Source organism: Mustela nigripes, chromosome 16 (assembly GCF_022355385.1).
Source record: "Mustela nigripes isolate SB6536 chromosome 16, MUSNIG.SB6536, whole genome shotgun sequence".
Classification (NCBI taxonomy): Eukaryota; Metazoa; Chordata; class Mammalia; order Carnivora; family Mustelidae; genus Mustela; species Mustela nigripes.
Window position 1 is genome coordinate 45,967,046 of NC_081572.1, and position 23,368 is coordinate 45,990,413.

A 23,368-nucleotide genomic window follows, 5' to 3' on the forward strand; every position below is an offset into this window, starting at 1 on the left:
TTGTCTATTTACTGGATGCTGCTGAGCCCCGGTGGAGGTACACAGGGAGAAAAAAGTCTTTTTTAAAAAACTTTTTAAAAAGTTACTGTTTTGCAGACCTACACCCATGGGGCAGGTTATATGAACATTTGTTGCATGAAAGCTCTATGCTGTTCTTAGGATACAAGTAAGTCCCCTCTAATTCTCCTGTTTATCAGACACAGTGTTGACTAAGACTCCCTTCCTGAGCGCATGGTCAGACTCATGGCCAGTGTAAAAATATACTGCTAGCACCAGGCTGGGTGTCCATCCTAGCGAGAGCTGCACGCCCTGCTGAATAAGCTGGATTGCTTTCACTGGAGAAGATGTGTGTTACCTGGAAGCAGCTGTTCTCGCACACTCTGGCCTCACGACCTGGGGTAAATAGCCTGCTGGGTCAGAGTTGTGTGTGATGCCTTTGAGGCATGCTCTCTATACAGCAGGAACCAGCACACTTTCTGTGAAAGGCCAGATAAATAATATTTCAGATTTCAAGAGCCGTACTGTCTCTGTGGAGCTAACTACCCAACCCTACCTTTGTAGTGCAAAAGCAGCCATAGACAGAACCAAATGGATTGTCCTGCCTGTGTTCCAATAAAGCTTTATTTATAAAGTAGCACACTGGTTGTGGCCTCTGGGCCACAGTTTGCTGACCTCTGCTAGAGGGCCATGTTTCCCAAACTTCAGACATTCACAAATGACATCCAAGATCATATTTTCTCCTGTTTGCCTCTCTTACACTTTTTATCACACCTGTACTATTAACTACCTCACATTTTCTTTAAAAAAACTTTTTTTCCACCTTACATGCATGGTTTAAAGGAAATTTTGTATCACCACTCTAATTAGAAAATCAATATCCCTTGCATGAAATGAAGGTCATTCTAAAAAGGAAATACCATGAAAAAGAGTGAAGTTATTGAAATCTAGCTAGATTCTGCTGCCTGTTGAAGACATAGAACCTGGGATCTGCTCTTTTTTGTGATGAAGCAGGTATTAAGGAGATATTAAAGAGTCACTTATTAGATACTTCCTCCTTGAGGGGATTGCTTATGCTGGAGTTTCCCGGGTCATCTGCAGCTGTGAACTGCCATCTGTGGATGCCTGCAGAGTCATCGCTTTTTGCCGATCCTGCCTCGGTGGGCAGAGCCTGCTGATCAGGCAGGGCTGTGCACTGCTTGGAGCCTGTCACAAGGGCAGAGCTTTGCTTTCTACTTTTTTAAAATTATTAAACTTTTAACTTCTACATGATTGTAGATTGGCATGCAGTTTTAAGAAATAATACAGAAAGCTCTTGTGTGCCCTTTACCCAGTTTTCCCCAAAGGTAATGTCTTATAAAACTGCAGTGTGAAATTACAGCCAGGATATTGACACTGATACAATCCTCAGATCTTATTCAGACTTCTCCAGGTTTTCATGTGACCATAGGGATGTGTGTGTGTGTGTGTGTGTATTTCATTGTATATAATTTTATTACAGTGTAGGCTTCACAGTCAAAATACAGAAGAAGTTCACTGACACAAGGATCCCTTATGTGGCCCTTTCATAGGCACACCCACCTCCTTCTTGCCTCCATCATCCCTTCCTACCTCCAGTCCCTGAGCCCTGGCAACCACTAATGTATTCTTCACTTTCTAACACTTTGTTATTTGAAAATTATTACATAGATGGGATCATACACTATATAACCTTTGGATATTGGCTCTTTTTCCCACTCAGGGAGATTCCTGTGTATCTGTGTGTGTGTGTGTGGGGGGGGAGTCCTTGCTTTTTCATGGCTGCGTAGTATTCTGTGGTGTGTTTATACTGTGGTCTGCTTAACTGGTCACCCTTGGAGGAATATCTGGGTGGCTTCCAATTTGGGGTAATTATGAATAAAGCTGCTGTGAACATTGGTATATAGGTTTTCGGGTGAACATAAGTTTTCATTTCTCTGGGGTAAATGTCGAGGAACATATGCTGGGTTTATGGTAATTACATGTTCAGTTTTGTAAGAAGCTGCTGAACTGTTTTCTAGAGTGGTTGTTCCATTTTGCATTCCTACCAGCAGTGTATGCGTAATCCATTTCCTCTATATCCTCACCAGCATTTGGTGTTGTTACTATTTTTTAATTTTAGCCATTCTGATAGATGTGTAGTGATGTCTCATAATGGTTTTAATTTGTATTTCCCTAATGATGGCTAATGGTGATGGCTATCTTTTCATGTGCTTATTTGCCCTCTGTATATATTTCTTCAGGTGAAATGACTATTCATGTCTTTTAACCATTACATTTCTGTTTTTTTAAAAGATGTTATTTTTAAGTAATTTCTACACCCAACATTGGGGTTGAACTCACAACCCCAACATCAAGAGTCATATGCTGTCCCAACCCAGCCAGCCAGGTGTCTCTTGTATAACCATTTTCTAATTGGATCTTTTTTCTTAACTGTTTGAAACTTTTCATAACAGCTTTATTGAAGTGTAACTCACATTTAATATGATTCAAATGTGATTTAGTGGCTTGGAGTATATTCACAGAGTTATAAAACCATCACCACTATCTAACTCCAGATAATTTTCATCAACCCCCAAAGAAACCCCATACCCATTAGCGGTCAATCCATATCCATTCTTGCCAGCTCATCACAAATCTACTTTCTGTCTCTATGGATTTGGCTGTTCTGGACACATTGTGTAAATGGAATCATAATATGTGGTCTTTTTTGTCTAGTTTCTTTTGCTTAAGGGTCATATATGTTGTAGCATGAGTCAGTCCTGCATTCCTTTGATGGCAGAATTATGTATTGTATGGACATACCATATTTCGTTTATCTGTTTGTCAGTTGATGGACATTCTGGTTGTTTCCACTTTTGGACTGTTATGAATAATGCTGCTTTTAACATTCATGTGCAAGTTTCTGTGTGGACTTATGTTTTCCTTTTTCTTGGATATATTCTTAGGAGTAGAATTGCTGGGCCATATGGTAACTCTATGCTTAGCCTTTTGAAGAACTGCCAGACTGTTTTCCAAAGAGACAGCACCGTTTTACATTCCCACCAGCAGTGTATGAGGCTTCTGACTTTTCCGTATCCTCACCATCAGTTCTTTTTTTTTTTTTTTAAGAAAGAGATGGAGAGAGAGAGAGCAAGCAGGGGGCGGGTAGAGGGAGAGGAGAAAACTCTTCAAGCAGACTCCCTGCTGAGCTTAGAGCCTGACATGTGGCTTGATCCCAGGCCTCTGAGTTCCTGACCCCAGCTGAAATCAGGGGTCTGCCACTCAGCTGACTGAACTTCTCAGGTACCCCCACTGTCAGTTTTTGTCTTTCTTCTTGATTATAGCCACCCAGGGAGAGAGATTATGATTTTGATTACTACTGAGTTTTGAGAGTTCTGTATATATTCTAACTACTAGTCCTGTGTCAAAAGTCCAACTATTAATTTTTCATTAATGGAATGGTTTTTGGTATCAAGTCTAAGAACTCTTTGCTTCAGCTCTGCCTTTTGCGCTGGCCAGCAGACTGTGTTGTGCTAGCAAGTCCTCCCTAACCAGCCCCGAAGTTCCGGCTCTCCTGAGTGAATTCTATTTGTTCTTCCTCCAGTCAAGCAGAGCCAGTGGTTGGCAAATGTGTTGGGGCTGGGGAGAAAGGAAGAAAAGGACCAGGTAGCTGGGCAGCCATATTCCTTCCCTTGGCATCAAGAAGGCTTTTCTTTCTGACTCTTACCCCGATTCTGTTTCTCTTTCAGACCCTGGAGGAAGAGCTGTTTGGAAACAATGAGGAGAGCCCAGCTTTCAAGGAGTTCTTGGACCTTTTGGGGGACACGATCACACTGCAGGATTTCAAAGGGTGAGTTTCTGTCAAGGGCTCTGGCCCTAGAGCTGAAAGCCTGGAGTAAGGGAGAGGGGCAACAGTTGAGTCTTGGGGGTATGTGAGAGGTGAAAATACACACAGGAAACATGGTATTGTTTTTTAGCAAGTGACCAATATTCCCCTGCATCCCTAAGAAAACGGGTGACGTGGGGGATAACCCAGAATGGCACATTCTCTGAATGGCACTGATACTGGTCTTCCAATGTGTGATGAAACTGCTCCAACCAAGAGTGAAATGAATCCACCTTCTCTGTAACTCACTGGCCAGGCCTTCAGGAAAGAGGGCCCTGTTGGGGGAAGGGGCCCATTTCAGAGAATACACAAAAACAATGGATAATTAAGAATTGGTGGATACAGTAATCTCCCTGGCAGAAATTTGTGCAGTAGCCTCTGGTTCTCTTAAGTGGAAAGAAAGAATATTGGGACTATGCTTGGAAAACTCTGGCCCTTGGTTTCCCTTGACAAAGGCAATATTTGACCGGAACTGGCCAGCCTGTTCTGTGCTTTGAGGCTGACATGCCGCTGAGCCCCAGGGATCCCCTGCTTCATCAGCCAGATTGACAGGATCTATCAGGTGTGAAAGTGCCTGGCTCTGGGCCTGGTGTGTAGTGGTGTTCAGTTATTACTTTCTTCCTCCACTCCCTTCTCTTCTCCACTTCTTCTTTCCCCCTCCAAGGTCATCACTGCCACCTGGCATCAGACACACATTGGTAAAAGTCCCACCTCCACCACTTATTGGCTCTGTGTCTTTGAACAAGTGCCTTAACCCCTGAAAGCCTCAGTTTCCTCATCTGTAGCTGGGAGGTAAAGATAGTGCTGATGCTGCCAGGTTGTTGAGGGATTCAAGTAGATCCTGTATGTGATGTAGCAGGGCTGGGGCCCCATGCGGAGTCAGCGTGGGGAGTCCTTACATTCTTGCTCTTCCTGTGCCCCCTTCCATCGACTCTAAGGAGCCATCATTGTAAGATGCATTCTGGTTTCAGAGATGTTCAAGTATGAAAAAAGGTGTGCCTTAGAATAGATGAAGTAAAAGCTGTTAAAACCAGGATGAACCCCAGAGATCATGGATTTCTAGCCCTTATCGTGTAGAGGAAGAAACTGAGGCAGATGAGGACAGGTAAAGTGATGTGCCCGAGGTCACGTGCTGGCTTATCGGCTGGACCCAGAGTACCCGACCCCCAGCCTGCTGAGCTTCCTGCCATGCTGAGCGGAGCACATTTTCTGGTTTGTCTTACAACGTTTTTGGGGACTGACATCCAGGTTGTGCTTTATTTCATTTTCTAAAGGAACCTGCCTCCCCTCCTCTTGCTGAAGACTGTGACCCATGGCCGGGAGCCCATGTCTAGAAAGGAAGAAGGGGTGGCTCCCGGAAGCCCACCCAGGGTCTTAGTACTTTTCTTTCCTGCCTTTGAGGAGATACCGGAGAGGGGCTCCTTGGATGCCGCTGGGGTGGGTGCTCCTGTGGCTGGGTCTCCGCATGACGGAGTGGCTAGGCAGAAATCCAGAGTCTGTCACCTCTTCAAGCTGCCCTCTGGATGCTCCCACAGGAGAGCTGGTTGCCCTGGTTTTGGGCTGAGGACTTGGACATGGCCTTGCGGAGAGGAAAGGCTTATGCCCAGCTGTGGGGGCAACTGGCACCCGGGATGGCATTTGGAATTGAGGATGGGTGACCTCCCTTCTTGTTGGCTGGATGGATGTTCTGCCTCTGTCTGTTTTTTTTTTTTTTTTAAAGATTTTATTTATTCATTTGAGAGAGAGACAGTGAGAGAGAGCATGAGCGAGGAGAAGGTCAGAGGGAGAAGCAGACTCCCCATGGAGCTGGGAGCCCGATGCGGGACTCGATCCCGGGACTCCGGGATCATAACCTGAGCCGAAGGCAGTCGTCCAACCAACTGAGCCACCCAGGCGTCCCTGCCTCTATCTCTTAAACAAGAGGCTTATGAGTAGACCTCTGGGGCTTGTGTACTCAGGAGCCCGGACCCCCCTGCGCCAGGCCCATCATTCTGTCTGTGTCCACACTCTTGCGTGTCTTCTCTTTCCTTCTCCGGCCCCCGTATCCTCAGGGAAGGCACCATGTAGCCTACTTTTCCTCACACTTACTCCCTTCCTGCTCTTACCCTGTTTTGCCAACAGTTTCCGCGGAGGCCTGGATGTGACCCACGGACAGACGGGGGTGGAATCTGTGTACACGATATTCCGGGACAGAGAGATCATGTTTCATGTCTCCACAAAGCTGCCGTTTACCGAGGGAGACGCCCAGCAGGTAACCTGGATTGGGAGGGCGTTGGGAGCATGGGGCATGTGAGGTGAAAGCCTGCTGTTGGTGTTGGGTACTTGAGAGGCTGGGCCCCTTTCCCACTTTCATAATCCAGAGGCCAGTCTGTTCATGGTATTGTCTCACCCTTGTGGCCTGTCACGGCACCTGGTGTGGGAGGCAGGACAGGGCTCCTGCTTGTCTCACTCTGACAGGTGGGGAACTTGCAGCTCAGCGTGGTTGGGGGCAGAGCTGGCAGCAGAGTCCAAGTGCCCTGCTTGTGTAGGGCGGTGGTGAGGAGGACATGATGGCATTTGCAAGTAGCAGCTTGACGTCAGTTCTGTCACTCGGGGGTATGTGACTCCGGGAAAGCTGGTTAACCTTGTGGTCTCATGTTCCTCAGCTGCAAAACAGGTAAGACCACCTAAGTCACAGGATTGTTGGGGGCATCACAGAAGGTTCTGAAGGTATGGTTCAGTAGTGCCTGGCTTGTGGCAGGCTTCCTTCCTGACCATGGCCCTCCTTCCTGCCCCAGTGATGGGTGGCAGGACCCCCCCAACAGTGGTCATTGCCCCCCGCCTCTCAACCTTTCTAGTCTCATCTCTTGCTGCACCTGCTCATGGGCAGGAGTTCAGCCTTCACCTCAACCAGGGAACCTGGATGAGACCTCTGCATCCAGCATTGTCCTTCCCTCCCTCTCATTTGCTGCTTTGGAGAGCAGCGTGTCCCCAAGGTGGCCCAGCTCTTTTCTCGGGGAGCCCTGAAATCAGCAGCTGAGGCCTGGCTGCTGCACCATCTGCCCCCTCCCACTCTTTGTGCCTTTTCAGTCTCTAGGAAACTCAGAAAGGAAGGTAGGCTCTTCCCCAGTCTCTGACCCATTCCTCTCTGAGCAGGGAACTGAGGAGGGAGCACAGATGTAATACTGTAAACATAGTGCCTGGCTTCGTAGGGAAAAAGGAAATTGGCAAATGAGACTGTGATTTGGCTCTAAAATAACCACGGAATGTTCCAGAAACAAATGGGAGCAGGATTCCTTTTGAATCCAAAGTAGGTTTTTCTCTCCACGTTTCACCTTTGTCTCTGTTCCCTCATGGCCTTCTCGCCCCCTGCCCCAGCCTGGGGCTCTCTTTCAGTCTCCCCTATATTCAGTGGGAAGTACACAGAGCTTGGCTTTCTGCAAGGGCTGAATAATATTAATTTTCTGCTCCCAAGAAATGGGAGGAGGTGGGTGGGATAAGTGAGGTAATTCGTGTAAAAGTGTCCAACCTGGGGCTCAGTCTACAGCAGTGCTCCATAAATATGAAAGTCAACATAAAACGTAGAGCCTGCATGCCTGAGGCGCTTAATCGAGGAACAAATGCATAGGTAGGCACCTAGCCAGGACTTGGTGGCCCCAGTATTTGAAGTCACACATGTGAACAGCACGGCATGGTTCCTGACGCACAGTAGCTGCTCGGTGATTGAGTGCGCCTGTGCAAGGACCTGGCCCAGTTTGAATCAGGCATGGATTTCTCTCCCATGACCCCTGCCAAGCCAGGTTGCCCTCTTTCTCTAAGCGTGGTCCTCCCTCCCTCTGGTATAGAATGCTCTGCTCGCTAATCCCTGTGCATCCACATTTCCTTTAAGCACTGCCCACCCACCCCATCTCCTCTTCCAGGAAGCCTTCTCAGGTTAGCGCCAGGCCTCTGATTTTGCCTTCCTGTCTGCCCGCAGAGCGCCAGATGTTTTGTGTGTGGCAACTGACGTAGCACGTGCTGGCTGGTGCCTTTGTTACTGTTTTCAGGTGGCTTCATCTGTGTTTCTGTCCCTTCTAGACCCATTACAGGCTCTGCCAGGGCAAAACCCATTCCTCATCTTTTAACCATTCTCCCCGAGTCCTGTGTCAGGACCCTGGCTCCTCTAGAGCTCAGTAACATGCTTGCTAGCTGATACCTATCTAATCTTCCCCATTTTTTTCTTTTTGGTGGCTTCTGAAGATTGGGGGGAAAAACTTCCCTGGAGAGCTAGGTCTCAGAGTTACAGGGTTTCTGAATAAGGTAGAATAATGAGGACTTTCCTGTCTAGATCTTGTTTGTTTTCAGGTTGTTCCTAGCTGGCTTATAACAACGGACCACTTTTTGTTTAGCTCCAGAGAAAGAGACACATTGGGAATGACATTGTGGCCATCATCTTCCAAGAAGAAAACACACCGTTTGTCCCAGATATGATTGCCTCCAACTTCTTACATGCCTACATTGTCGTGCAGGCTGAGAACCCAGGCACGGAGACCCCGTCCTACAAGGTGAGAATAATGCTCGTTGGAGGAACTGGGGGACTCAGGCACTTCACCATACCTTCTGGATTTAGTAATGTCGAGGACCACTAGTTCTCCATGGCTCCTCAGGCCATTCTCCAAAATGATACTCCTAGCATTGGTGTGATTAGTTTTCTAGAAATCCCAGGTTTCTGGGATTTGGGAGCTGGACTCTTGGTGGAAGTCACCTTCTGAGGTCATATCATCCATCTGGCTGCTTCTGGGTTCAATAGCATCTCACTCAAGGGTTGAGAAGCCCCTGGTGCCTCTGTTTGGAATCTGGTGATGCTATTGGCTGGACTACGGCAGAGCCAGAGGAGAGAAAAAAAGAGAAGGTTGGGGATGGAGGGACCATCAGGAATGGGAGAGGAAGAAGGGTGGTAACAAAGAGAAAGAATGTAAAAGAAGAAATGTTTATGGTGAGAATGGTGGGGAGTAGGGGGCCTGGTAGACCCTGGCCATGGGGTGGGTCCTTTTGGTTTAGCTGTTCTGGAAGAAATGATTGATCTTAATTTGAAGACTCCAGGGAGGTGGGGTTGCAAGTGACTGACTGAGCCTCCAGATCAACAAGTGGTCTTCCAGAATGGCTTAGTATCCTCCCTAATGCAGGTAAGCCCAGCAGTCCTCACCCTGCCTGTTCCTGGTGACTGTACCACCAGCCCTGTCCTTCTCTTCTCCATGAGAAGCAGTTCTGACCTCTTGGGCAACAGTTGCTCTCCATCTCAGTGGTGTTGGGGGTGTGGGATCCAAGGGAGATAGATTGAGGCAGGGTCTTTGAAGTGGGTGTCAGTCTTTGAACCCATTGTGGTTATATGCAAAATGTTTATGCAAAGAGTGTTGAGTTTAGGTGCTGCTTTATGTTTTAGGGGGAGAGAGACCAAAGCTCAAATACTCAGAGGACTCCCTGTTCCCCAAAGTGCTAGGAACCACTGTTCTAACAGGGAAATGAGCGCATCGTTGCCAAAGGGAAATTGGGAAACCTGAAAGTGTAATAACTGTGTCATCTCTTGAGCTCACGAGTCCCTAGTGCTTCATGGCCACCTTCACGAAGTATCCACTTTGCTTGGTTTTAGCCCAGGTCATGATCTCAGGGTCATGGGATCAAGCCCTGAGTTGGGCTCTGCACTCAGTGGGAGTCTGCTGGAGATCCTTTCCTTCTACCCCGTCTCTTTCTCTCTCTCAAAGATGTTGGAAAAGAAAAATGATGTCGTGTAATTGTTACATCAGTAGAAACCCACATATTTTAAGTGCATAATACACATCAACTTTAAAACTCAATATGAGATTACAAATAGAACCCCACACTCTCTCCTATGAGGGAAGCTAATTCTTTCACATCCCCCTGTTCACGTTCCTGCTCCTCTGTCACTGAGCAGTTTCAGCCGAAAAGTCAGAAAAGCTGTGGTTTGGGCATTTCCTTGAAGGATCAACTTCCTAGACCAAAATGGGGATTCATGTCAGATGGCTCCCCAGTTTGTTGATGGGAGCAAGTGTATTCAGTTGGTGCCTCCTGTGGGCCTGGCTAGGGATGGGGCATGTGGAAGTGATGTATAGAACTGGCCTCCCGGGAGGGAGAGGGGACCGTTGAGGTGGAGTTCAGCCACTGGGCCACTCAGACAGACAAGTGGCTCTTTCCACAGCCAGTAGAGGCAGAGGGCCACTGAGGAGGGTCTTACAGATCAAGCTGTGTGGTGGGAAGGCTCCCAGCCCCTAGCAGGCAGTCATGGGTTCATGTGTGGCTTGTCTGCTGGGCCCCTGCTGGCAGAATGAGGCCTCTTGTGGATGCTTAGTTTTTGTTTTTAGCTCCCACTAGGAAATGGAACTCAGCTAACTGGCTTCTCCACTTTCCCAAGAGCTTAGTGGAGTGGGAAAATATAGTGATCCAAAAAAAGCAGCACCTCACCTCCAGCTTTGAAGCTGGAAGTCTTTACCACATCCTCCCAACCCCAGCCTGTGGTTCAGGGAAAAGCATTGTCCTCAGAGATGGTGGCGATCACTGAGAGGTAGGACCCACAGGAAGAGCCTGACTGTCCCAAGCTGCAGGACCGTGTAGTCCACCTGCAGGGGAAATATCTGGGCCGGAAAGGCAAGACCTGTGAATGGGGGGCCAGGGGTGCAGAGCGCAGTGGGGGAGACCAGCCTTCCTAGGTACTCCCCAAATTCTGTCCAGTCACACTGCCAGCAGCACCCCAGGGGATGAGAAGACTGGGGAGGACCCCGTGAGATTCCTCAAGGGGTCCAGGGTAAAATGGGACGTTTGCTGACCTCTGCAGATTTAGGGGCTATGGCAGAAGAGGCTGAGATAGCCCCAGGGAGCTGTCTACAGGGGAGGAAAGAAGAGGAAAGGGAGGGAAGGACAGGGGTAAGAATGTTCAGGAAGGGCCCCCTACACTGAGAGCCTCAGGAACTGGGGTTCTGGTCCTGGCCCTGCTTCTGACTGCTCTGTGACCTTGGGCAAGTTCCTTCCCTCTCTGGACCTCAGCTTCCATTTGTGTGAAATGAGGAAGTTGGACTAGACAGTCTTTGAGTTCCCTCTAGCCCTGACATACTGCAGGAAGGGAAGTGGGGCCAGGGCAGGGGTGCTGAGGAAGAAGGAGGGGTGAGAGAGAGAGAGGGAGGTTAAGAAGTGTTTTAGGGGAACTCTGTAGTATTTGAGGTGTCCTTTATTAGGTGCAGGTCAGTAGGGAAAGTAAAAAAAAAAAAAAAAAAACACCAAAAGCACCAGGTAGCAGGTTATCCCTCCCCAGGTATTTGCTCCGTACCAGGCACTGTGCTGGATTCTTAGAATCACAGTCTTCTGGAATCTTCCCAAGCCCCTGGTCAGGCAGGGTCTCTCATTAGCCCTATTCCTAGGAATAGGCCAATTCGGGGGAATAGGAGTAGCCTATTCCTAGCCCAATTTCCTAGGAAGGAAATTGAGGCTGAGAGCTTAAGTTGCTTAAGGCCCAAGGCCACAGAGCCCAGAAGTGGTGGAGTCAGAGTCGATGTCCAGGCTTACCTGTTCTGCATCCCTGAGCCGTCGGAGCAGGTGGGGACTTGGCTCCCAGACTCCGGTGTACATAAAAGGTTACATTGCATGATTTTTCAGACATGAATTTTGTCCCTATTCTGCCCTGTTGGAAGCTGAGCCATCACTCAGACTCCCTCTCTTCCTGTCTGAGTTCGCACTGGCCCTGATTCTGAAATCCTACAGAGGTCTCTGGAACCCTATGCAAAGCACACCACTGGGGAGGGGGCCTGTCTGGGTATGCCCTTCCCCTCCCCGCTGATCTGGTGCTTGAGCACCCCGGCACAGATCGTGAAGCCTGCCAGGCCGCACTGCTGTGGCATCTCAGGTTTGCAGTCCTGGGAGGTGCCCCACCTCCCTGGTGTATCCTTGTCCTCATGGCCCAAGCCGCCTCCTGCTTTCCATCCTCTCTCAGCCCTGCTCTGCCCCCTGCTGGGAGACGCCTATGGACTTTAGAAAACGGAAGGTGGGGTTGTGTTCTGGCAGCTTCTGGTTCCACCCAGCAACGCACCTGTCCTCAGGAGAAGGGAACAGCAGGACGTATGGGTTGCTTAGTCATTAAGTTAAGCGTCTGCCTTTGGTTCAGGTCATAATCCCAGTACCCTGGGATCGAGCCCTTCAGTAGGCTCCCTACTAGCAGGAAGCCTGCTTCTTCCTCTCCCATTCCCCCTGGCTTGTGTTCCCTTTCTCACTGACTCTGTCAAATAAATACATAAAATCTTAAACAAAACAAAACAAAACAAAACAAAACAAAAAAACAGCAAAGACCCAGGCACTGTGCTGGAAAGGGGTCAGGAGAGGGAACCCTGTGGGGATAGACGACGATGCACGTCTATCACCAGGAAGGGTCCTGTCCCCTGCTTTTCTGTGGTGGGCTTATCTGGCTGGGAGATTGGGCCAATGGATGACTAAAGCTCCTTAGCCAGCCACGACAGACCACTCTAGCACAAGCTGGAGTGGGGGCACTGGGGTGGTAAGAAGGCAGAGGCCTGACCTCTGACCTCTTCCCAGGTACCTTCCTACCACCCCCCTCCAGATTCCTGTGCACAGTGGGTGGTGCTGGGGGACTGTGTTTGGCAGTAGGAAACAGCCTGAAATCCTGTCAGCTGAGCACACACCATTTCTTAATTCCAGGCATGCAGACAGCCTTAGCTTGGGGAGGGAAAGCTGTACTGACCAGCTCTCTCCCACTGTTTCCTTCCAGAGCCTGGCAGGGCCTTCCCTTGGCTGGGCTCCGAGCTGCCTGCTCGCCTGGTCTAGCAGAATCCCTGCATCTGCCCTACTTCATAGGCCAGGGAGGCTGGCAGTGTGCCAGAGCCAGGCTCACGTCAGCGGCTGTCTGGGAAAGGGAGCGGGCAGAGTCTCCAGAGAGGCTTGTGGCCCTGTGGGCTGAGAACAGGTAAAACCAGGGCATCTCCACACAGGGAGAGCTGCTGGCATGTAGGGTCTGTCCTGAGCCTGGGAGCCCCCCCCATAGAGTACCTGGGTGCTCTCACTCCATGATTTCCCACCTCCCTGGGCTTGCCAGAAGGGTACAGCACGCCTAGAGCCTGGGGCGCCCTGTGCAGAGTGCCTTGATGTCCCCCCGACCCATAGCTGCCAGCCTGGGCCCTGGCGCTCCATTAGTTCAAGCCTCGCCTGGACTGTCTGACCCCGCATGTGGGGTCAGGGCGCCAGAGCACTAGTTTACCCACTGCACCGAGGCTCCGAGGAGCACATAATTGTTGCACATTACTGGCTCCGTCCCAGAGCTTGTGATTCAGGAGGTTTGGGGTGGAGCCCATGCAGTCGGTATTTATTTTTCAACCACTTTCAGTGATTCTGCTGTAGGGCCAGGTTCAGGAGTCAGTATTGTGGGAAACAAACCCCATGGCAGGGTCGGGAAATCTGGATGGCCCCAGTCTCTGGGCCTCTGTTTCCTCATCAGTGAAACAGGGTCAACAGTTCTCACTTCGCCGTCTCCGTGGGATTAATATCCAGTCAGATGAGGTAACCAGAAAAGGTCTCCTGGGCATTTGTACTGCAGTAGAAGCCGGGGCCCAGGCAACTGCTCAGTCCTGGGCAGTCATCTTGCCAGACTCCCTGCCGGCCTCCAGGAAGGCAGACGAGAGCGTGTGGATGGCTTTGTGCAGCTTGGGTCTGCTTGTAGCGGCAGCTGCTTGGCCCTGCTGGTGAGTGCTCACGGGAGCTTGTATTTGAATTTGGGGTAGGGAGGACATGTGCTGTGAGCCGTGGACGTCCCTAGGGCCAGGGCTCGGGAAGCGTTATCATCCTCAGGCTGGATCTCCTCCCTCCTCGCCCACACCAAGACTCTGTTTCAGGTCTCAGTCACAGCCCGGGAAGATGTGCCTGCCTTTGGCCCCCCTCTGCCTAGCCCTCCTGTTTTCCAGAAGGTAAGAACTTCCCCTCTCCGTTCTTCTCTTCTCCAAGGCTCCAGGTTTCAGGATCTGAGTGGCAGTGGCTGGAGTGGGGGCTAAATCTGGGCTAGAGGCCCCTTTGGCAGGCTTGGGGGAATCTCCTCCCTTGGGGGGTCTCTCTCGCCTCTCCTTGTGCTGCCAGTCTGGCCTAGCACAACACCCCTTGTCAGGGTATTTGACTCCAGGGTTGCCTTTATGGGAGAAGAAGGGTTTTCACATGTATGCCACAGTCCAAGCAGCCTCAGCAAGACTGGCCTCCAGTCATGGAAACAGTGTGTGGGGGATTGATTTCTTGGGACCCGGACACCTGGTTTCCACCATTTGGCATCTTAGCAGGTGGTCCTGGTCTGGGCTAAAAGATGACCACATGTCAGAAGGGGATCCTTTAGGGGGTCTTCCTAGAACCCCTGTTCTGCATACCTGTTCCTGTGGCTGAAAGCTCTTTCAGCCACACTTGGGGCCAGTGGAGTTGCAGAGCTTCTTGTCTGTTCCAGGGCCTGGAGTTCAGGGAGTTTCTGCTCACCAAGCTCACCAACGCAGAGAACGCTTGCTGCAAGTCAGACAAGTTTGCGAAGCTGGAGGTGAGAGCGCTGTTTCTGGACGTCTTCCTCCTGCCTTCCTGGCTGCTTGTTAGCCAGCCTCTCCTGGGGGTCTGTTCTTGGGGGTGCTTGAGGCGAGGAGCACTGTCTTTGCCCACCCCTCTAAGCCTTCAGCCAACCTTAGGTCTCCACCTAAACCTTAGGTATAGCCAACCATTCACCAGTCATTTATTGAGCACCTGCTGTGTGCCAGGCTCTGTTCTCTTCCCTGTGATACAGGGGTAAGTGAGGCCTGGTTTCTGCCTTCCAGAGCACTTGGGCTGCTGGGAAGGGGCCATTACTTAAGAGACTGGTTATGGTACTTGTTGGCACCAGGCCATGATGGAGGCCAGCACAGGGGCTGTGACTGCTTCTGCCCCTGAAGAACTGGGATGTGTTCAGAGGGCTTCTTGGAGGAGGTGGCCCTTGAGCTGCTGGATCTGGATCTCTGAAGAGCCTTTTGCCAGGAGGAAAGCTTGGGGAGGGCTATTCCAGGCATGGGAAACAGCAATAGGCAAAGGCCAGGCAGATCAGAGCATGACTTTTAAGGGTGTGAGGGGGGCCTGAGAGGAGGACTCATGTTGGGGTGGAGACTCAGTGGAGGTGTTGTTTGGGTCAGGTCAGGAAGGGCTTTGAACTTGAGAAGTGATGAGGTGCTCATAAAGTACTTAGAGTAATGGTTTGCTTTGTGTGTTAGATTACTCTGGCGGCAATGAGAAGAGCAGCTCGCTAGGGAGGAGGGCAGGAAGGGTGGCAGGTTAAAGCTGTTATAGGATCCCAGGACAGGGGTGTCTGGGTGTCCTTAAGCGTCTGCCTTGGGCACAGGTCATGATCCCAGGGTCCTGGGATCGAGCCCAGCATCAGGCTCCTTCCTCTGCTCCCTGTTTCTCCCTCTCCCTCTGCCCCTTCGTGTGTTCCCTCTCTCACTGTGTCTCTCTCTCTGTCAAATAAATAAATAAAATCTTAAAAAAAAGGGAAAAAATAAAAGGAACCCAGGACGGATGAGGGCAGCTTGCTCACACGGGCTGCAGGAGAAAATGGTCTGGGGTCAGGATCCTGTGTCTAGGGTAGGGCGAAGTGGAATGGTTGGGTAGCTCTTGGGTCTTTTGCTGGGGCCCTTCACTGACCTGGGGGCCTTTGGGAGACTAGGTCTGTGAGATTCTGCTGATCTGGAGGTGCCCACAGGGGCTGCTGCTGGCATGTGTGAATGGTGCCCCCTGGAGGTTGAACGCATGGCCCTGGCCTAGCACCTGGATGGAGACCAGCAGTGAAGGCAGTTGGGTACACCAGGCTGTGGAGCTTGAGGCAGAGATCTGAGCTGGGAGTCGGCAGGGTAGAGCTGTGGGGTGGCCCATGGAGAGAGGGTGGGGAGAGATCAGAGGCCAGCCACAGAGCTTTCCTGGTAACTGCAGTGTTTGTGAGCATGGAGCCCTCGGTCCACACTGTCCCCCAGATGCTGGTGGCTAGGTGTCGGCAGCCCCCAGGAGAGGACACACCTCTCTCCTCCTCCATGCCCACCCTGTAATCTCCACCCTCATTCCTTTTAGGACCGGACGAGGGCCGCCCTGCTGGACAACCTCCACGATGAGCTTCACAGCCACACTCAGGCTATGCTGGGACTGGGCCCAGAAGAGGACAAGTTTGAGAATGGGGGCCATGGGGGATTCCTGGAGTCTTTCAAGGTATGGGCACAAGAGTGGCTGGCATATTGCACGGTGGGGGTGGGGGAATGCACAAGGGAAAGGGCCCAAGGTCCATGGGGTCCTGTCCCTAGAGCCCTCATGGCAGCATTGCAGTGTTGGCAGAGGGCGGGGCCTCAGGAAGCGTGAGCCGTCAGAGCAGCCAGCGGTGTCTCCAGCGTCCTCTCCATCCTTCCTTGATGTAGATCATGACCTCTGGGCCCAGGGAGTCTGAGAAGCAGGGACAGGGAGAGAGTTAGCAGTGGGAGAGTAGCCGGTACAAACCAGGCACATTACTGCCTTCAGTGTCATCTTCTGTGTCAGGATGAGGAGCCCAGGGCAGGAGGACCCGAGCAAGGACACAGTCTTCGGGGTCTTTAGCAGCCAGTGTGTGGTACTGCCATGAGTTCTTCTAGCTGGCAGGGTGTTGGAGGACCTGGCCAGGGCCAGTGCGATGGAGTTACAGACAAGTAACTCCCTTCGGACTTCGCAAAAGGAAGAACTTCCAGTCATAACATAACAAGCTGCTAAGAGAAGCAGTAAGCTTCCAGTTCCTGGAGGTATTCAAGTAGAGCTTGGCCAGCCCCTGAGCCAGCGTGAGCTACAGGGGGTGTATCGTCCCACGCTTACTGAGTGCTCTGTGGTCCACACAGCCCCAATAGCCAGCACCAACTCTGACTGTTCTCCTGTGCTCTCAGAGCGGCAGATCTCATCATTCCCACACGCACACGGTGGGAACCAGCTAAGGGAGGTGGCAGGACTGCTCAACACCTTACAGTTACTTAGAGGTAGAGGAACAGCTCCGGTTTTCTGGTTCTTAGGTTAGCATTCTGCTGGACTGCCCACTGCAGAGTGACTGGTAACGGGACACTGTGTGCCTGTGTTAGAATCCCAGCTCGGTGTGATCTGCATCTCTGAGCTATGGCTCTCTCCTCTACAACATGGGAGTGATAGATTGGACCTCTGGAGTGGCCACAGGAGATCCCCGAAATAAGACCTGCTGACTGGGAGAGTGCGCATTGCCTGGGACACTGGATGCTCAGTGAGAGTGTCAGCGGCTGGTGTTGGCTCCGGTGGATGCTGAACACGCACCGTCCCATGTGAGGCCTCACAGTGCCTCCTGTGCCCTGTGAGGAAGGCCATTCTGATGGCGATACTAATTCATTCCTGTTTTAGGAGTCATGCATGTCATTTTATACATGAGGAAATGCAGGCTTAAAGAGACAAAGTAATTTGAATCCGAGTCTGCTGGATTGCAGAACCCATCTTCTCCACTGTCTTGCCCCTGGTTCCCAGGTCCATTAAGATTCCACCCATGCCTGGGCAAGCCTGGGGTCTGTCCCTGGCAGCTCAGCTGGCCTTGCAGAGAGCAGGGCACAGCTCAGTTGGCCCCCCTTTGGGGCAGCTGCTGATATCCCTCCAGGGGCGGGGGTAGGAGGGTGGGAGCTGAGCTGCCTGTCCAGGCTGGTGGGACACTCCTGGGGCATCTGTTTCAGGCCTCATGGACAGCGGCAGCCAGGGCAAAATAGGAGAAAGTGGAGATCAAGAGGAAAGGGGTGTGAGGGAGGGGAAGGGCTGGGGAAGAAAGAAGGTGCCAGGTCAGCTAGCCCAGTGGTGGTGGGGTGGGGAGTGAGGCCCCGTAAATGGGAACACCCGTTTAGGCTCCACCCCTCCAGAAGATCACAATGCTCCCACGTCCCACTGGAATTTATATATGGCTTCAGCTGCCATCATGTGGCATAGTTTGCAGGTTTTAAAGTAGAGTGTGTTGTTTTCAGTTTTGCAAGTTTCTTTCTGTATTTGGAAGTTCACCGTGATTTTTTTCTCAAGTTTCAAAGGTTTTTATAAACTAGAAAAGCCTGCGGGCTCTGGACACTGCCCATGGTGCCCATGGAGAAAATGGCCCAGCAGCTACACGTGAGCTGGGGGTCTTGAAGGAGGGCGGCCTGAAGCCTTTTGTCTGGTCCCCTGCCTCTGGAGGAGAAGCTGTTGATCTGCCCTTGACTCCTGGGGCTCCAACTGAAGGGGTCTCTAGGAGGGGAGAGGCTTCAAGACTTTATCGTTACTCGTCTTTGATCCAATAGTCCAGGGCCTTTTCTTTTTCAGCCCTTACTCCTTCCACTTGCAGATGAAGATAGCTCGCTTGTGCCTTCTGCTTCCACGCCTGTCCCTGAGGTAGCTCTTACCGCGTGAAGGAGGGGCTGTCACCAGCAGTGACACAGAGTAAGCCTTCAGGCCTCTGATCATTAAGATGAGCTTGCCAGAGTTGGGAACATGGGCTCTTTTGCCCTGTCCCTTCCACCATGACCGTCTCATCTCCCAGGCTGTGGAGGCCGAAGCTAGGGGCCAGCCAGCACAGCAGCATGGAACCTGGGGATCCTGGGGTTTTCGGATTCCTGGGCTGTGCCTGTGGCCAGGTCTAAGGTCTGAACTAGTTCAGGAAACCACTCATTTTGGTATTTCTTCATTCCTCATGGAGTTCCTTACCCACACCTCCAAAGGATCCCTCTTGGAACAAGTGCACAGAATGATTCCAGAAGAAAAAGTTGTGTTTTCTGTCTCCTTTTGGTGAAAGGTCTCATCTCCTGTGGAAACAACTGGGAATTCCCAGGACTAAAAGCAGTCTCGGCCATCCGTTCCCCTGGCCTCTTGGGATGGTTCTTCCCTCTTCCAGGAAGCAGACTGATCGCTGCCCTAGATAGTGCTGCCCGGCACCTCCCACCATGCAGGCAGGCTAGTCCTCCCTTCTCACTTCGATTCTGCTGGCTGTCATTTAAGCTTTTCTTCCATGAGAATTGGAACAGTTGGTTTATGGATGTCCAGACCTGCTTCTCAAACTGAGTGCTTTGAGATAGTCTCAGGAATCTGCCAGTTCTACCAACACTTAAAATTTTTGCATTTTCACTTAGATGATAATCTAAAAATATACATATTTCCAATTATAGAGACCAAACTTTTGCACTGAAACTCACAATGAAAAGAATTTGTGTGGCATAAGAAGGTATCTTGCAAATGCAGTCGGTGGGACCACTGTTGGGGGGTAGGGGGAGTCTGTGGATGGATTCTTGGTCTTGCAGAAATATTTTCCTTTATAAAAGAGCTCTATGTTATTCACCTTTGAAAAGTATTGATCTCTAGACCGTTGTTCTCAAATGCCATTCTCTATCACTGCTAGCTGTTGATGCAGTTTTTATTGGTCTGTAATGAAAAGAAAAAGTAGCGCTCCTACATGATCTATATGCAAAGCACGTGTGAGCCACATTTTGAGAAACGGGGAGCTAGCCCAGTCCTCCATTAATGTCATCGTGCAGAAGGGGAAATGGAGGACCAGGGAGGAAGAGGCCCAGGGACAGAATGGGGACCATGGCAAACAGGACCACTGCAGGTGCATTTCTCCCAGAACTCTGGGGGGGTAGTGGCAGTTAAGGTGCCAGTGTGCTCCAACCCCCAGTTGGGTTTGGAGCTGGGGCAGCTGGGGCAGCCTGAGTGGCCCACGGGTCAGAGCTCTGGTCTGTGCAGATGTGAGGGAACATTGCCCTCTCCTGTCAACCTCTATTCTTTATTTGCCCTTCTAGGCGGAACAGAAGACCCCGTTCCAGTCCTCAAGGTCCCTCAGGGTGCCTCCCAATTAGGTGTGATCTCAGGAGGCAAGCAGTTGGCAACTTTCTCCCTAAGCTGCCCTCTCTCTTTTGCTTGCCTGATAAGCATCCTGTCACCACCCCCCGCTTAGTGCTCATGTCTGTGCTCCGTGTCCATTAAATTTGTGGAATTGAAACAACTCCCAAAACCCATCTGGAAGCATAAGGAAGCACAAACCCATAAGAAGCAAGGCCTGTGCTGGGCCCAGAAGAGACTTGTTCCCTGCATAATGCTAACTAGTAGCTCCTATCCCTGCCCGACATGCAGTGATAAAGAGAAAGTGACACCATGTCTATTTTCTTGCCCCCTGCCCAAAGGAGAGCCTGTTCAGAGGTAAGCTGTGGGCTGAGCTGAGGGTTGGAAAACCATCCAGACTGAGGAGGGACACCGGAACCAGAGGTGGTCAACTGGGAAGAGAGCAGACTCTTGGGGACAGTGGTGTCCTCAGACAGTTGAGGGACGGTTGGGTGAGATACGAAACAGACTGGCCCAAGACTCCACGCTCTACAACTGGTAAGACTTCAGCTCAGTGCACAGAAGACCTTTCCAAGGTCAGGCTCTCTACCATGGGAAAAGGCAGTTTTGAACGTAAAGAGCAGCCTGGTCTTGGGAAGACGCAAGCGGAGGGGAGTCTCTCCATTCTCTTCTTGGCCCTTTCCCTGACTTTTCTGCCCGGTTTGAGAAGGCTAGTGTTTCCAGCTCAACATCACATTGAAACGTGAAATACTTCAGACCATATCACTGGGTGATTTTGTCCAACTCAGGCTTCATGTCAAGGTTTTGAGTTAGCCGTTGTGTCCCTCAGCTCCATCCCTCAGAGTGGGTGGGGGGAGAGATGGCCCCCCAGCGGGCGGCTTGTACACCAGGCATCTGGCATGCATGATCTCCCAACGTCCTCACGCAGGACCATGACCACATTGTATAGACGAGGAGGCCATGTGCCAGAGAGGTTCGTACATGGTGTTGGGAAGACCAGGATGCAGCCCTCTTTCTGTTAGCTTCAAGCAGCAAGCAGATGGCCACCATGCCCATCCCAGGGATTCTCTGCCAGCCCATTGTTTCCTTAGATTCCTTGCTGACTCAGACAGCAGCACCAAGGTCATTTGAGGAGAAAACATCCTTCCTAACATCAGCCCTGGAGACTTTTTTTGGAGAAGAGGCTAGGAGCCCTTGATTTCTAATTCTCCAACTACCAGTTTAATTTGGTATTCAATCTCGACCCCTTTTTGGGATACCAGGGACCCTTTCATCTGGAGCCCAGGGGCCTGGGTTTAGGTCCTAGTTTCAATCATGCAGTGTGACCTTGGGTGATCATTCCTTGGCCTTTAAGGACCTTTTCTGTGAGTACCTGTCCTGTCTGCCTCTAAGAGGTGCAGGGATTCAGTAAGTCCGCATCTGTGAAGCTCTGTAGACCAGATCCTAGCACACAACAGCTGGTCTTTCTTGGAAAGAGACCGTGAGGAATGTGTCAGAACACACACGATATCGTTGATGGTGGCGGCACCCACAAGGGCCCCAGCAGAATGTCACGGGGCTGAGGTTTATGGAGAACTGACTCACTTAAGGAACCTTGCTGGTTTGTTTGTTTGTTTGTTTGTTTCGGGTTTTTTTTTTTGGAACCTTGCTGTTTATCCCAGTGTTTATCTTAGTGTGGTGCCACAACCGGTCCTGCTCTCAGTTTTTCAAAGGGTGTGCGACTTAATGTTGACTTAATGTTGTGCTGGAATGAATAGAATGTATGGGCTGCAAACTGTTGCTAGGCGATTCTCTTCTGTGGTTTAGAAAGGGAGAGCCATGATGTCCCTCAAGCGGTGTCTTTGACTCACCCAGGAGGGGCTGGAGGTCACCCATCAGGGGCAGGAGGCTGGGGGGCTCTGTGCCTCATTTGCAAAAGTAGTGAGTCTCCAGGGCGGCCGTGTTTGCAGATGGCCGTTCTTCCTGAATTGGCTCCCCACATCCATACTGTTATCCTTCTGAGGTAGTTTTCTGAAACTGCATTCCTGAGGATCTCAGCCGGCTCCCACAGTAAGGAAAATCCACGAGCCCACTTAACGAGGAGGCTTGGGGTGACTTATGGCTCTGTGGGGTCCTCGGCATCCAGATTCTTTCCCTTCCCCACTCTGCCATCTTGGCTTGTTGCCTTCATCCCATGGGCTTGATCCCCACACCCCAGGGTGGCTACTGCAGTTCTGGTGCAGAATGTCACCTCTCTTTGGCCATCCTCGAGCTCCCAGCCACCATCCCCTCAGGCCCCACTAGCAAGGGGAGAGATTTGGCAACCACCTTAGACTGATTGATTTAGCCCCTTGTTCCACTGAAGAAGAGGTGAAATTGGACAAGACATCAGTTCTGCCACTGAGGAATATGGTGGGGATGGCCATTTTATGTGAGGAACACATACCTCCATTTGTGTATCTTGGCATGTGTCTGCCCTCTGTTCTACCTCCTACTAGCTGGGGGCCCCTGGTCAGGTCCCTTGGCTTCTCCGAGCCTTAGCTGTGAGATGGGTTGGAGGAGATCCACACCATGGACTAGTGGTGAGATTACATTTGAGCTCTTCGCAGAGAGTCTGGCGATCATAAGTCCCCAGTAAACGTGGCTACTCTTCTTTTCCGCGTGCTGCCCATGTGTCTGTCCTTGTGCCGGGACCAGGGGAGTCTCAGGAGAGGAGTCAGAGGTCAGGCCTGACCTCTGTCTTAAGGAGCATCCAGTCAGGGGAACCAGATGTGTTCCTAAAATTAGGGCAGTTCTCTAAAGCCCAGGGCCTGTGGGAGGATTCGCTCTATGTTAACTAGCTGTCCTCACTGTGGTCACCACTCTTGGGTCTGGTACCAGAACAGCAGAGACCTGCAGAGTGGGCTGGAGGTGCAGTCATCACCTCCCAGGCCTGTCCCTGCTGTAGTCTCAAAGCATTCTTGACTATAGCTGTTCTTATCCATGCACGTGGACCAGCAAGTCCTGACCATCTTGGTGTTCCCTCCTGGATGTGTCACTGTTTGCCGACGTGCCCTTTGCTCTTTGGTGGTCCTAAGTGGGCACAGGGCCCTGTGTGGCCTGAGCGTGCCCAAGCGTGCCCAAGCGAAGGGCTGTATCTAAAGAACCCCTGGGAGGACAGGGGCATCTGGTGGGCTGAGCGCCATCGATCAGGTCCCTGTCGCTTTTCCCTGCAGAGGGCCATCCGTGTGCGCAGCCACTCCATGGAGACCATGGTGAGCAGCCAGAAAAAGCAACACAGCGGGGGCATCCCTGGCAGCCTCAGTGGGGGCATCTCACACAACAGTATGGAGGTCACCAAGACTACCTTCTCGGTGAGTGCCTCGGGCCCTGGGGCAGCACATGGTTCCCAGGGAGGGTGCCTCTTCTGGCCCCCCATCCCTGCCCCAGGCCTGTGAAGGAGGGTCTGTTCACCCAGGCTTGGGCCGGGAGTCCAGAGCAGGGACTGGGGAGATCGAGGCTCTTTGAGGGTGACCCTAGGCCCTGCCTGTGATTCACAGTCTCTATCCCAGGCACTGCTGCAGCTGGCCCAGACTAGAAGCCCACCCATTGTCCTGTTCTGGGAGTTCCCTTGACACCTGGGCCTCCTTTTTGGGGCTCACCGCTTAGAGTGGTTCTGGGGCATACTTCTCTGCC

The 23,368-nt window shown here is 51.3% G+C and overlaps 1 protein-coding gene across 7 annotated transcripts in view; it reads left to right on the plus strand.

Annotated features, from left to right (window-relative positions):
- The window catches only part of RAP1GAP2 (RAP1 GTPase activating protein 2), a 230,349-nt gene that overhangs the window by 193,234 nt on the left and 13,747 nt on the right, over window positions 1-23,368 (plus strand). For all 7 annotated transcript variants that reach the window (XR_009400375.1, XM_059379937.1, XM_059379938.1 and 4 more), the window contains 7 exons: window positions 3,747-3,847; window positions 6,005-6,134; window positions 8,251-8,406; window positions 13,747-13,818; window positions 14,337-14,423; window positions 15,968-16,102; window positions 22,909-23,046. Coding sequence is in view for 6 of the 7 variants with exons in the window: in XM_059379937.1 (XP_059235920.1) it covers window positions 3,747-3,847; window positions 6,005-6,134; window positions 8,251-8,406; window positions 13,747-13,818; window positions 14,337-14,423; window positions 15,968-16,102; window positions 22,909-23,046 (819 nt within the window). In the remaining variant the exon portion in view is untranslated. The remainder of the gene's footprint in view (window positions 1-3,746; window positions 3,848-6,004; window positions 6,135-8,250; window positions 8,407-13,746; window positions 13,819-14,336; window positions 14,424-15,967; window positions 16,103-22,908; window positions 23,047-23,368) is intronic.